We start from the raw sequence: 14,845 nt of genomic DNA, 5'->3' as shown, positions 1-14,845 counted from the left end.
GCTGTGCTCGAGTGCCTGACCACTGAGATCCTGGAACTAGCAGGAAACACGGCTCATGACAGGGGAAGGACAGGATCGTCCCTGGGCACCTACAGTTGGCTGTCCGCAGCTATGAGGAGCTCGGCAGACTGCTGGGAGGAGTGACCATCGCTCTGGGAGGAGTTCTGCCCAGCATTCGGGTGGTCCTACAGCCCGGGGGAACCGAGAGGCCAGCCGAGTCTGGGTGGACGGATCGGACGGCATCTGCAGCCAGTTTCTTAGGATCCACTGTGGGATGGACCTTTACAAGAGATCCTTCCTGTCTACAGCCATCAGCATCTACAACATCTCTTAATGAAATGAGGACAACGAGTTACAACAACAAATAATTTCCCTTTGGGATTAATAAAGTATTATTGAATTGAATTGAATTGAACATTGAAGTTTACAGAAAACCAACCCACACAGACCAGTATCTTCTGTTTGACTCCCACCATCCACTGGAACACAAACTCTCTGTCATCAGAACTTTACAGCATCGGGCCGAACGTGTCCCCATGAAGACACAAGGGAAGGAAAAGAAACAGAAACACATCCAAGAAGTTCTCCAAATATGTGGATATCGTAACTGGGCTTTTGTCAAGTCAGCGAAGAAATCTACAAAACACACTAATAAACAGAAAAAGGAGAACAACAGACGGAAAAACATCATCATCCCTTATGTTGCTGGAGTATCAGAGAAATTCAGAAGGATCTTCAACTAACACAACATCCCAGTACATTTCAAACCCAGCAGGACTCTCAGACAGAGGCTGGTCCACCCTAAGGACAAAACACCCAAACACAAACAGAGTGGTGTAGTGTATGCGGTCCAGTGCAGCGAGGACTGTCCAGACCTCTTCAATGGAGAAACTAAACAGCCTCTTCACAGACGCATGGCTCAACACAGGAGAGCCAGCTCCTCTGGACAAGACTCAGCTGTTCACCTCCACCTCACAGATAAGGGACACTCTTTTGAGGTCCAAAATGTGCACATTTTGGACCGAGAACACAGATGGTTTGAGAGGGGGGTGAAGGAAGCAATTTATGTAAAAAGAGAAAAACTGTCTCTTAACAGAGGAGGAGGCCTCAGATTTCAACTTTCAAAAACATATAATGCAACTTTAAGACAAATTCCCAGCCAGTTTTCACACCTGATGGAAACAGAGGGGCCTCATCTGTGAATTAGAGGAACAAAAGACTCTTACTGATAAGGTGTTTAGGTGTGAATTGCCAATCTACATATGTGTGTGTCTTATCTCACTCAGCCTTATAACCTGAATCTCTCACTCACTGCTCTTTGAATTGAGAAAGCTCCTCGGATGAGGAGCGAAACGTCTTCTGTTACAAATAAAGTCCAGTTGTTTTTGTTTTGAACGCTTTTTTTGAATTTTCGTGTGCAGTAAAGAAAACACGTTGTGTCCTTCCTATTGGATAAAGCGCACCACGTGACATATAGGCCACGCCCAGTGAGCGGCAAATCTTAGGAACGTTCAAAGTGGTGCCATAAAAAAGAGCTGCGACACATAAGAAGCACGAGATAAACCTCTTAAACGCCAAAGAAAGGGATAAACTCGTTGTGTGGCACATTTAAGGCTCAGAAAACATGTTTCCTTCTGACTTTGCTTGGGGAGCGTCAACTTCGGCGTATCAAATTGAAGGTAAACAGAAGCATGACAGAACCATCTTTAATAACTCATTAAGGCTCGAATAGTAACTGTTTTAGCAATATAATACTAAATATTAAAACTATCATGTCTTTTTCTCTATACCTTTGTAACGTATAACGCAAATTAGCACCATATTATTTATGCAATGTGATTCATACTGTCCTGTGCAAAAGATTTAAATCATCTGTCTTTTCTCCCCCACCTAAAGGGCTAATGTGGGCGATAATGTTTTTACCTGTGTATGTACTGTATTAAGTTTGTAAGTAAACAAAGTATCACATTATTCAACTCATGCATTTTAAATGAACTATCGGGTACAAGATAATAGTTACTGAATGTACATTTATAATAATAATGATGATTATTATTATTATTATTATTGTATGATGATTATGATGATGGTTATTATTAATAGTAGCAGCAGTAGTAGTAGTAGTGTGCTATGATTTTCCTAGAATAACCATGGTTGTAAATCCTAAATATTTAAAATTTGTATTGTCTTTGTGCTAAAAGGAACAGAAGAAAACATAAAGTTTGGATTTTTATTCTATTTATTGGCACGTTCTACACAGTGTCTGTACAAAGCGATAGCAAGGGAGGGTGAGCAGTTTTCTGCAACAGCAGAACCCACCGTGCGTCTGTGAACAGAGCCGGTGTGACCGTGCTTAGTCTAATTACAAACCAAAACTTGAACAAGTGGAAATGCACTCGTTATGGGAAGACAGGCGAGGCGCCTTTCCAAAGGAAACCAAACCAGTATACTGTAGTCACAAAGTAGGACAGAGATCACTGGAACCAAACTGAACCTGCCTGCACAAATTCTGTAACAAATAAAGACTGAGCATTCTTTGAAGGAATGCACCTCGACGGTTGACTTCCATGACAGAGCTTTAAACAAAACCCATCCCATGATGAAGCCAGACACAGAATCAGGTGTAGATGTGCATCCACTGGTTATATTTCATTAAAATATGTGCAGTAGTTCATGAGATATTTTGCTAACAGACAGACAGAACTTAATGGCAAAATTGAGCCATTTTGAATCAAGCCACCAAAAATGAACAAGGTGTAGATGTACGTCTATTTCACTATGAAAACATCCATTGGTTCATGAGATGATTATTTTTTTTGTACATACACTCAGACAAGTAATACGTGTTTTCAATCATTAGTCTTTATGTCCACATTGTAAACATCTCCAAATTCAACGTTTTTGTTCTGGTTCAGGTGGATGGCAGGCAGACGGGAAGGGACCGAGTATCTGGGACACATTTAGTCACGAGAAAGGACGAGTGTTCGAGGACCAGAATGGAGATGTGGCCTGTAACAGCTACGAGCTGTGGGAGAAAGACCTGGAGTGTATCCGGCAGCTCGGACTGACGCACTATCGGCTGTCTTTCTCATGGGCCCGCCTCTTACCTGATGGGACGACACGAAACGTCAATCACAAAGGTACCTCCTTCTCACATTCACAAGTGTTTCAACTATTCCATACATTTTTCAACTACTCTGTGCCCTCAAGCATGAGCATGAGCATGATGAGCATGCATCAGGATACTCTGTGCCATTTTAGCCAATCAATTATCAAAGCTCAATGAAGAAGTAGATAATCTGAATTTTGGTTTTGTAGCTTTTATACCTTTCAAAATATATAGCTATGCTCTTTACTCTTTTACTACTTTAGCTTTAGCCTGACAACGAATTTTAACTAGAATTTTGTTGATTCTGACAAGTGTTTTGCTTTTTTAATTTTAGGCTAGCCTGTTGCTACTTTTAGCTTCAACATAGCCCAGGCATGTTGCTACTTTTAGCTAGTGTTTTGTTGCTTTTAGCTAGTATTTTGCAGCGTGTTTTTTTTAGCTAATCTCAGATTAAGTAGGAGCAGTGTGGCTTTCGTCCTGGTCATTGAACAGTGGACCAGATCTTCATCCTTAATAGGTTATTAAAAGGGTCATGAGAGTTTGACTCTCCAGTTTACATGTGTTTTGTGGACCAGTAGAAAGCTTATGAACGTGTTCCCTGAGGCATTCTGTGAGGGGTGCTACTGGTCTTCTATAATGAGTAAATGAATCTTTGGTCGACTGTACTATAATAGAGTGATTGATGATCCGCTGGTTTGTGATCATGACTTAAAAACAAGATCCCAGACACTAGCAGCCAAAATGAGTTTCCTTTGTAGGGTAGCCAGGCTCAGCTTTAGAGATTGGGTGAGGAGCTCTGTCATCCAGAGGGAGCGAATGAGTAGAGCCATTGCACTTTTGCATGCAACAAGTCAGCTGAGGTGGTTCAAGCTTAGGATACTTCCTAGATGCCTCTCATGTTGGAGGGATTATGGATCCTCCCTGGCCTGGGAACACTTATGAGTCCCCCAGGATGAGCTGGAGAGTTTTGCTGGGGATATGGAGTTATGGGTTTTACTCCTGGATCTGTTGTCTTCATAACCCAGTAGACAGAGATGAAAATGTTTTTTATCTCACAACGTTTTTTTTGTTTCTAGCATTTAGCTCATGCTCTTCTTCTTTTAGCTTTTAGTTAGCGGTAATGCTTTGCTTTTTTGCATTAACAACCCAGTTTCAGATTTTTCAACCAGTTCCAGCATTTGTTCAACACTCAGCTTTCTCACTGCATTTGTGCAGAATATGTAATTTCCCTAGTTCAATTTTTTAATATGAACAATGCAAAAATACCGTTGCATGTTAGAACAGTGCTACTGTTGACCAAAAATTTCATGCTCAATAATCCAGGTATACAATCCAACAATTTTCAGTCAGGTCATCTGGACAGTTTCTTTTTTTGCTGAAACGTTTCACCTTCCATCCAGAAGGCTTCATCAGTCAAGGAAACACACAACACAAAACTGATTCTTCCCCCAAACAGCTTACTTCAAAGTGGAACAAACCAGTTATGTTGGTGCTAAGATGGTGTCTTTGGCATGACCCCTCCTCTGTTGCCGGCCCTCTTCCTCGTCGACAGTCATGTCAAACTGGTTGACTGTTGACTGACTGAAAATTGTTGGAGTGCTACCATTGCTTTGTATATAGGGTGCCTAGCTAAAAAGTAATTTGCAAACCCAGGCCTTGGCTATTGTTTTATTAAATAATTTTAGTGTTATTCTTATCTTATCATTTTCTGTACCAACAGGTGTGCAGTACTATAACAGAGTGATTGATGATCTGCTGGCCTGTCATGTATCACCAATGGTCACTCTATACCACTTTGACCTGCCTCAAGCTCTAGAAGACCTGGGGGGCTGGAAGTCACCAGGGATAGCAACACATTTTGACAACTATGCCAAGTTTTGCTTCCAAACATTTGGGGATCGGGTCAAACTCTGGCTCACAATCAACGAGCCACTAATATGTGCCAAACTAGGTTATGAAGATGGCATCCATGCTCCAGGGGTAAAAGAAAAAGGCATTTCTGCCTACCAGGTTGGGCACAACTTGCTGCGAGCTCACGCCATGGCGTGGCACAGCTACGACTCCGAGTACAGAGCCACGCAGAGGGGTGCTGTGTCGTTGGCCCTCAACAGCGACTGGCTTGAGCCGTTAAATCCTGGCTCTAATGAAGACATCGCCGCTACCGAACGAGATCTTGTATTCACACTGGGGTGGTTCGCTTGGCCGGTGTTTGTCACTGGAGATTATCCAGAAATGATGAGGTCTGCCATCGAACATCGAAGCAAGAAGCTGGGATACAGCGGTCCCCCAAGACTTCCCAGTTTCTCAAAGGATGATCCAACCATTTTGGGAACAGCTGACTTCTTCGCACTGAACTACTATACGTCCCGAAAAGTCAAAGCAGGGGGAGATGCTGAGCAAACGTTGTGTATGAAGAGTGATCGAGATGCAGAGGAGTTTATAGATCCATCCTGGCCCATTTGTGGCGTGTCCTGGCTGGCTGTGGTGCCCTATGGCTTAAGGAAACTTTTGAAATATATAAAGGTAAACACCAAAGTTCATGCTCAATAATCCAGGTATAAAATCCAGCAATGTTCAGTCAGGTCATCTGGACCGGCCTATAAAGGTGTATTATGAAATTCTTTATCAAAAGGGTTCGTGAATGATCGGCACAAGATATTCAGACAAGAGGGAAAAAATAAAACACAGAGACTGTTACTGCTAGGAATAATAAGTGTCATTTATTAACCTGCCACAGAAAACAGCCAAGCAAAAACATGTACACTCGTACACTCTTAACACACAAAATGATATGAAAGAACTTCTCACCGTGACACTGGCCGGGAAGTCGTTTTCGACCCAGGTAAAGAAGAATCACATCAAAATTGCGCCGGGCACTCACGCGCGTTAGTCCACGGCAGACCTCCAAAATTCCCTTGCCTGTCACACCTCCTTTATACCTTTTACCGGATCGCGTGAGAGCAGTGCAAAACAAGTTTGATGGTTACCAGAAGGACAGATCTAATTAAACCATCATCAAAGCGATGGCTCATCCTTCCAGTAAGGAGCGCCGTGACCGTAAAAGCGGGCCAAAGCTTCCAGGTCAAAAGCACTCCTAATGCTTATTAAAGCATTCCTAAAGAGCACCCCTCCGTCCCTCTGCAAACCATCAAAGAGTGTCTAAATATTATAAGTAACACACACACAAAGTATATGTTTGAACAGGCATAAAGGCGACTTAACACCTTATAAAACATAATACAAAATACAATCCCTAATATGTGAATAACATGTTGTATAAGTGTGTTTTCAAACTACATGTAAATGAGTGTAAAATAAGTATAAATTGACATAAAAGCATCAAAATAATCATTCCTATATCAAAAGGTAAAGCATTGGGATCTTTTCTTTTCTTTTTGACTTTCTAAAGCCATAAAGAAGCATAAAAATTAAAATCAGAAACACTGAAAAATCGTGTTTTTTTTTTTTTACAGCTATTATGGCTTTAAAGGAATAATGTACATTTTAAGAGATTCTGCTGTAGCTGAGTGGTTAGGAAAGTCGTCTTCCAATGGTACAATTGGGGCTTCGATTCCGCATGTTGACGTGTCCCTGGGCAAGACACTGAACCCCTCATTGCCTCCGATGTGTGTCCCATCAGTGTATGAATGTGAGAAAGCAGTGATTAGTCTTTTTAGAGTCAATCATAAAAAAAAGTCAAGTAAATTGAGAAGAATCAATGAAAGAAAATCGTATTAAAAAACGAAACAAAAAATTATAACGCAATGTAGAATACTAGAATACTAAAAACATGAACATGTTTACATTGGCTTTGGCCATGAACATTAGCTGTTACTAAACCTGTACACTTTTGTATGGCATTTGTTTAGTTAGATTGTCTATAAACCAAACAGTGACTGTGTTACTTTGAAAACGTTGCTGGGCTATCTTGGTTGACATGTCTTTGCAACATTGCATGAACATCAGGGTCAGTGCCACGGAACTGGCAGACTAGGTTGGCGGTTCCATTCTTCAAAAAGGGTGGAATGGAGTGTGCTCCAATTAGAGGAGCATCACTCTCTTGTGCCTTTCCAATAAGGTCTATTCAGGGGTGCTGGAGAAAATCGATGGTCGAACCTCAGATTCAGGAAAAACAATGTGGGTTCGTCCCAGTTGTGGAACACTGGACCAGCTCTTTACCCTCACTAGGGTCCTTCAGGGGGCATGGAAGTTTTACCAACCTGTCTACATGTGTTTTGTGAATTTGGAGAAGGCATTCACTGTGTTCCTTGAGGTACACTGTGGAGGGTGCTCCATGAGTTTGGGATTGGGGGTCCATTGCTACAGGTCATTCAGTCCCTATACAAGCAGTGTGAGAGTTTAGTTTTAGTCTCTGCCAGGGGTGTTGACACCAGTTCTGTTCATAACTTTTATGGACTGAACTTCTCGGTGCAGCCAGAATGCAGAGGGAGTCCGGTTCAGTGGCCTCAGAATTTGGTAGCTGCTATTTCCAGATGATGTGGTCCTGTTGGCATCATTGTGCCACGATTCCCAACTCTCAATGGAGCGGTTCACAGCAGCTGTGAAGCAGCTGAGATGAGAATCAGCGTCTCCAAATCTGCGGCGATTGTTCTCAGTCAGAAAACGGTGGATTTGGAGTGAAGTGCAGTTGGAAATGAGGTGCTGCTTCAAGTGGAAAAGTTTAGGTATCTCTGGGATATGTTCAGGAGTGAGGAAAGAGTGGGAGATCGACAGACAGATTGGTGCAGCTTCCATAGTATTGCAGATACCAGTCCGTTGTGGTGAAGAGGGAGCTGAGCTGCAAAGCAAAGCTCTCTGTTTACCAGTCAGTCTAAGTTCCTACCCTCACCTATGGTCACAAACTTTGGGTAGAGACCGAAAGAATGAGATTGCGGATTCAAACAGCCAAAATGAGTTTTTTTAATTTAAGGTGGATGGACTCCCCTTAGGCAGCACAGTGGCGCAACTGGTAGAGCTGCTGCCTCTCAGCGAACAGGTCCCTGGTTCAAACCCCGGTCCAGGGGTCTTTCTGGGTGGAGTTTGCATGTTCTCTCCGTGCATGCGTGGGTTTTCTCCGTGTACTCCGGTTTCCTCCCACAGACCAAAAACATGCATGTTAGGCTGATTGGTAACTCTAAAATTGTCCCTAGGTGTGAGTGAGAGAGTGAATGGTTGTTTGTCTCGTTTGTCTCTATGTGGCCCTGTGATGGACTTGCGACCCGTCCAGGGTGTACCCCGCCCCTCGCACAGTGATTGCTGGACATGGGCACCAGCGACCCCCATGACCCAAAATGGAATAAACGGGTAAAGATAATGGATGGATGGATGGACTCCCCTTAGAGGCAGGGTGACAATTTCACTTATCTGGGAGACTGCAAAAAAGAGGAGTTGGAGTTTTGGCTAGTCCTTAGCCTAGCCTGCATGAAGACTCATGCACTTTTCTCCACATACCGTGTTCAATGACTAATGTTACAGCTGATAGGATGATAACCATCTATCGTTTGACAGAACATCACTTCATTAATGACCTGAATTTCCCTTAAAATTTTATTTTTATCTTCTCATGATGAACAACATTCAGTCACACAAAGAGAACCCGTCTGACATTTCTTTAGTGTCTTTCCATTTATTTTATTTTCAGTAATCTATTGTAGACACCTTTAGAAACACGTTGACGCATCATTAGCTCTGTCACATTGTATGAAACAGTTACTTTATCAAAACGTGTTTGCAAACAAACCATTTCCTCCTGTTGTAACTTGTTGTGGTCCATTAGTTTGTAGCAAGTGCCTTAAAATAAAGCTAAATAGAACGTTGTAGACCAATCTGTCTTTGCTCTGAATGGCTGACAACCATGATGCCCTGTTTGACAAAAACATTTCCTTTATGACTTCCCAGGACACCTTCAATGACCCAACAGTCTACATTACAGAGAATGGCTTCTCTCAGATGGGGCCTCTGCAGATGGAGGATGTTCAACGTTGTGAGTTTTCCAGCAGCACCATCTTGGAAGTGGCTAAAGGTAATACCAGGGAAACTAAAAATATATATATATATTTTTTTTAATCAAGATGACCTAAGAAGTATTTCTAAATATGCAGAGAGAGGTAGACTGACATATTGACAACATTGTTCCCATGTCATGTTTACAGTCATGTATTCATAAGACAACTTTAACCATAATAAAAGGAGAAAGATTCTGATTGGGGAACGCTTGTATAGAATTTACACATCCCTTCTATGTTTTTATTGTGCTCAGCTATGCAGGAAGATGGAGTTAAAGTCCGTGGATATTTTGCGTGGTCTCTGATGGACAACTTCGAATGGGCTGATGGATTCAGCGTTCGTTTCGGGCTCTTCCACGTGGACTTCTCTGATGCCAAGCTGAGTCGAACCATGTACCTGTATGGGCAGGAATATGCAAAGATCATCTCAAAACACCACAATTCTGGGCAAACCCACTGAGAACATTTGGCCAAGTTGATTGATATGACTTTATTAAAGGCTCACAAATTAGAAGTGTAGTATTAGTAGCACATAATAAAAGCCAAATTGTAAGCTTCATTATTTGTACTTGCTGCTTTTACAATGGCATTAACAACTCCACAGAATACGTCAAAGGTTTAAATCAGTCCTTAAATTGTGCTAATGGCATCTCATGAACAATGATGAATTTGAAGTACAAAAATATGGCATGATAATAAAGATGTTTGAAGCTGACTGGAAGTTTTAACTCTGACCTATAAAGATTGATAAGGCATAAAACCAAGGTGCAGTTAATACCAAAACATGATTTGTGGTAGTTTAACTTGAAGAGAAAAATGGTCACTTTCTAGTGTCACACACACATACACAAAAAAAAAAAAACAAAGAAAGAAACAAGTGTACATTTACTTACTCAGTTTATATATGGCATGCCCCTTTTGGAATAACAGATTATAGAATATTTAAGTTATCAAAAGTGGCCTGACATGCATTAATGGTCTGGAAATGAAAGAGTATTTCAAACGTACTACTTCCCTCTGCCAAGAAACTTGGAAGGTAATGAATGAACATCTGCAATCAATTAACTTTTGAAATCAACCACATTCAAGATGGCTACCACAGCAAATCAATCTTAGTAAACACAAAAAGCTATAAATTAGCCAGTTTTGGAGACGCTAAACTAAAATATGGTGCGTTTGTTTTTGAGACTCGTAGACTTAAGTACTATCATTTAAAGATCTGGTTTTAATATGACATTATCACAGGAGTCAACTCTGTTGGTCTGTCAGCAAAATATCTTCTGAACCACTGAATGGATTTTAATAGAGTATCATGCCTCAAGCACTACACATTGTCAGTTATTTTTATTTCAAACCTCAACAACAATTGTTAGAGTCAACCCTATATAAAGTTTGTTAGCAAAATATTTCATGACTCAACGGCTGGATCTTTATGAAACCCTATGAAATTAATAATTTGCTGTACTTCTACAACTCAGTCATCCCAATTTGAGGTGGCTACTACATCTACTGGACATTAACCAACATAAAATTGCATATAACGCAGTGAATTTTACAGATATTCAACTGAAATGTTTTGCTTTGTTTTGTTTTTATTACTTTATTTTACCAGGAAGAAATCCACTGAGATCATCAATCTCTTTTACAAGCATGTCCTGGAAAATTTGGTATGGTAGTAGCTGTGAGTCATCCAGAACACATACTCCAAGATTATAACTCTGTTCTTTTTCATTATAAAGGTGATTTTAGTTTAAAACTCAAATGCAGCTAATTCAGAAAACAATTCAAAATATTCTAACCTACAAAGCCCTCAACAACCTAGCTCCATCTTGTATTACAGATCTTATTGTTCCATAGTTTCCTAACAGAGCACTTCTCTCTCAAAGTGCAGGCTTACTTGTGGTACCTAGAGTTTCCAAGAGCAGAATGGAAGGAAAATATTTCAGTTATCAGGCTCCTCTCTGGTGGAACCAACTTTCAGTTTCTGTCCGTGAGGCTGACACATTAGCTATGTTTACATGTGCAAAACTCTTTGCTCAGATTGAAATGTATTAAAATAGAATAATCCACATGGGCACAATCCGTTCATGATGAACGTTTACATGCAACAGGCTTTTATTCTGAATGGAAGTACTGATATGTGCAGAGTGGTAAACTTTCCTTAAAAAAAAAAAACACAGAAGAAGAAGTTCTACTTCCGGGATGAACATAAACAATGAACAAACGAATAAACATAATGACGGTGGAGACGTTACTGCACTCCCTGATTGAGCTACAGGTAATACAAATAATTCTGAGCTCTTTCAAAGTTTCTAGTAGAAACCAGTTTTGCTTCCCCGACATGCTAATATTATTAACATCTAGCCAGGCGAAAATACGTGAGGTTGACAGGTCGCACTTGCGCAGTCAGGTCAGTTTTCCACGATCGGAATAAAATGAACAGATTAAGTGTTTCCATGCACACCGTTCGGATTATGAATCGCCATAAACCACCCGTCTCATTCGGATTACAAATTCATTCGGATCGAGCTGAATCAGCTCAGAATAATCTGAATGGGGCGATTACATGATGCATTTTTATTCCGAATGGCCGTTTAATCCGATTACTTATGTCCATGTAAACATAGCTATTGTCCAGTTGGGCTTAAGACTTTCCTTTTTGATAAATCCTATAGTTAGGGTTGGCTTGTTATGCTGCTATAGGTTTAAACTACTGGAGGACAAATTGACATAATTGCTTAAAATGAATTGTTAAAATTGAATAGTTTTCATTTGATATTATTTCTATCTTAACATGTGGTTCTTGACCTGCCATTGTGTATCTGTTCCTCCTTCCTGTTCCCCTCAAACCCAGCCGGTCGAAGCAGATGGCCGCTTGTCCTGAGCCTGGTTCTGCTAAAGGTTTCCTCATGAGGGAGTTTTTCCTTTCCACTGTCGCCTTCATGCTTGCTCAATGAGAGTCTGCGATGAAGTTAAATTCAAAGCAGTCTGCTCCTCAGATAAATAATGTTATTAACTTACGGTACTTTATATATATATATATTTCTGTTCAGTGCCCTGAGTTGACTTCAGCTGTGACTTGGCGCTGTATAAATAAGCTGAATTGAATTGAATAATGCTGAGCCGCTTTGAAAAGTGGCCATTGAAAACAGCCTGGTTAAATCATAACCAGTTTGAGCTGCTTTAAAGGTTCAGATAAAAGGGTGCGATGATTTATTTGACAAGATTAAGTGGCCTCCTGATAAGAACAATCACTTTACAAGCAGCTTGTGACATTCAAGGCTGAAGTCCACCTGGGTGAACAGGACGAGGAGCTGAGCTGGAGGGAGTCTGGTCGTGAAGCTGCACTTCCATCTTGTGGTGCACACTGAAAGTACAGCTTTAAGTTCTGACTGTGCCATACTTCACACACTGGTGATCTATATAAAACACACCCTGTTGGTGAAACAATACACAAGTGGAGCCGCTCAAACTGTAATACATCACATATTTAAACACAATTAATAGTTGTGCTTTGACGGGAAGGAAAATGCCATCTATATCCTTTATTGGTGGGGGGCTTTGTTTGCATTAATAAGCACACTGTATCGTGACATCCAGTTGCTTCCTGTTTTCACCAGACGTGAGTAATAACCTCGTGGCCCTCGTCCATCTATGTCAAGACGAGTGAAAATCTCCTTTGTCTCGTGATGAATACACCAGCTATTGTGGAGAAATGAGCGATGGCACGTCTGCTTGCGTCCTAACTTCACCAAGTTGATTTGTGCTCAAAGTTAAGCCTCGTTTTGCGAAGTTCCTTTAGGTCCCGCTGCTCTGCTCTGATCAGACAGAAACAAAAAGGAACCGGCACTCCTGGAAACACTCAACATCGCCCGCCGCATTTAAAACAGATGATCCGTTAGCTCTCAGAGCATGTGTTTTGGATTACTCTCTGCTACTGGCACAAAAAATCTCAGTTCAGTGTCTGTAAACTGAATTAAGTTGTGTTTGTTTGGCTTCAAAGGTTAATCAGTTGTAGATATATGTCCAAGGATTACATTTCAGCTAGCTTCATTGAAACCCATTATCTGATTTATGAGATGTTTTGACAACAGAGAATGTGCGTAACTTTAATAGTTGATACCAACATTTTTAAAGAATCGTGTTGCATGACTTGTAAGCCTTCAAAGCTTGTGTTGGGCGTGACTCTCAGCTACTACCACATCAAATTTGAGCTCAGCTTCTTTGAAATTTACTGCGTAATAGCCATTTTTGTGTTTGCCAAGTTTGCTTAGCTGTGGCAGCCATCTTGAGAAGTGATGACTCCAAAATTTAATCAGTTGTAGACACTCATCCGGTGATCACTATAGACGAGTTTCATTAAAATCCATCCAGTCGTTCATGAGATATTTTGCTAACAGACAGACAAACACACACACACACATCATTGCACACCTTTCAAGGCACGTGGGCAGGAAAAAAGACGTATAAATGTATAAACACTGTAAATAAATTCCACATTCTCGTGTGATTTCTCTGATATTTGAGACCAAATCACAGCCGAAGTAGGTTTGAATCACATTTCCCTCGATTCATCAGTTCGGCTCCTGGGTGACTGAATCCTCCGCTAAGAGTTGATAAGTAATTCCAGCAACTGTCTCCCAATATTGATGGATTCCATCTCCCATCACCGGGTTTAAAAAATAAATAAAAATCTGCCTATACGTGGAAGAACCTCCACTGCTTCTGAATTGATTGAATGAAATATGAGCCAGAGGTTACGCTGCACTTAGCCCGCGCTGAAATTAGGCATTTGTAGGGAGCTGAGGAATAATATGTGCCTATTGCTACTCGGAGAGCTTAAAACATTAATTAGCATTTAAATAATTCACACTCGGAGTGCCTTTAACAGCCCAAATACGAACGTTCGATTCATTACACCCCTGTAGAATTCACTCTGATTGGGGTCCCGCTAAAGAAAAAGTCGAAATTCCAATTAAGTGTTGAATATATCATGTGTCGACTAGAAATACGTTGCTTTTTGACATCGAATTAGCACCTTTTAATTGTTAACGTTCAATCACTTTCTGCCGCGGAGAACATTGTGGTAAATTACTAAAGAGAGGCCCATTTGTATTTGACCAAATTTAACTTGTTATATTTTGACAGATGCTGTGAAATATTAAATAACTAAGAGTTCAGTTAGTCAGAGGGCAGAATTGTGACGCTATTGTGCAACTAGAGGAATTGTATTTCCTGCAAAAATGCAGTGTGAACACTTATTGCTGAAGAACTTACTGGAAAAACAGCCAAAATTAGCTAAAAACATGCTAAAATGGAAGAACAAGCCTAAGTTAGCAGAAGAAAGCGAAAAGAACACATATTTGATAAACTGGGTTTAAATAAGCAGAAATTAAGAAATTAACTGAAAAAAAAGGCTGAAATTAGCACAAAAAAAAGCTGAAAAGGCAGAAAGAAGTTTAAACTACCAGGAGGAAGTGGAAGGAGCTACATTTAGCACAAAATGAGTAAAAAGTAGCTGAAATAGCAGAAAAAGCTGAAACTAGCAGAAAAAACTGACAGGAGCTGAAATTAGAGTTAATTAGGCTGAATGTAGCAGAAATTACCAAAAGTAACTTGCATTTATCTGAAGATAGCTGAAATTAGCTGAAAAATGCTACAATGTTAAAAAACGTAGATGAAGAGGTAGAACAAGATTAAATTAACAGAAGAAAGCAGAAAGAACACGTTT

The 14,845-nt window shown here is 40.6% G+C and overlaps 1 protein-coding gene across 1 annotated transcript; it reads left to right on the top strand.

The window, feature by feature from the left end:
• The first annotated feature begins 1,579 nt into the window (after nucleotides 1–1,579).
• LOC119417760 (cytosolic beta-glucosidase-like) lies at nucleotides 1,580–9,574 on the top strand. The gene is made up of 5 exons (XM_037685375.1): nucleotides 1,580–1,679; nucleotides 2,916–3,140; nucleotides 4,830–5,632; nucleotides 9,008–9,131; nucleotides 9,369–9,574. The coding sequence occupies exons 1-5, from the start codon at nucleotides 1,625–1,627 to the stop codon at nucleotides 9,572–9,574; spliced, it is 1,413 nt and encodes a 470-aa protein (XP_037541303.1). The 5' UTR covers nucleotides 1,580–1,624.
• Nucleotides 9,575–14,845: the final 5,271 nt, after the last annotated feature.

This window comes from Nematolebias whitei, chromosome 1 (genome assembly GCF_014905685.2).
Source record: "Nematolebias whitei isolate Nwh7 chromosome 1, NemWhi1, whole genome shotgun sequence".
Taxonomy (NCBI): Eukaryota; Metazoa; Chordata; class Actinopteri; order Cyprinodontiformes; family Rivulidae; genus Nematolebias; species Nematolebias whitei.
This window is presented reverse-complemented; position numbering and strand designations above follow the sequence as displayed.

Coding starts and splice junctions, on each gene's coding strand:
- LOC119417760 (XM_037685375.1), top strand. CDS start 1,625: ATGTTTCCTTCTGACTTTGCTTGGGGAGCGTCAACTTCGGCGTATCAA. Junction 3,141..4,829: donor ACGAAACGTCAATCACAAAG/GTACCTCCTTCT, acceptor CTGTACCAACAG/GTGTGCAGTACTATAACAGA. Junction 5,633..9,007: donor AACTTTTGAAATATATAAAG/GTAAACACCAAA, acceptor ATGACTTCCCAG/GACACCTTCAATGACCCAAC.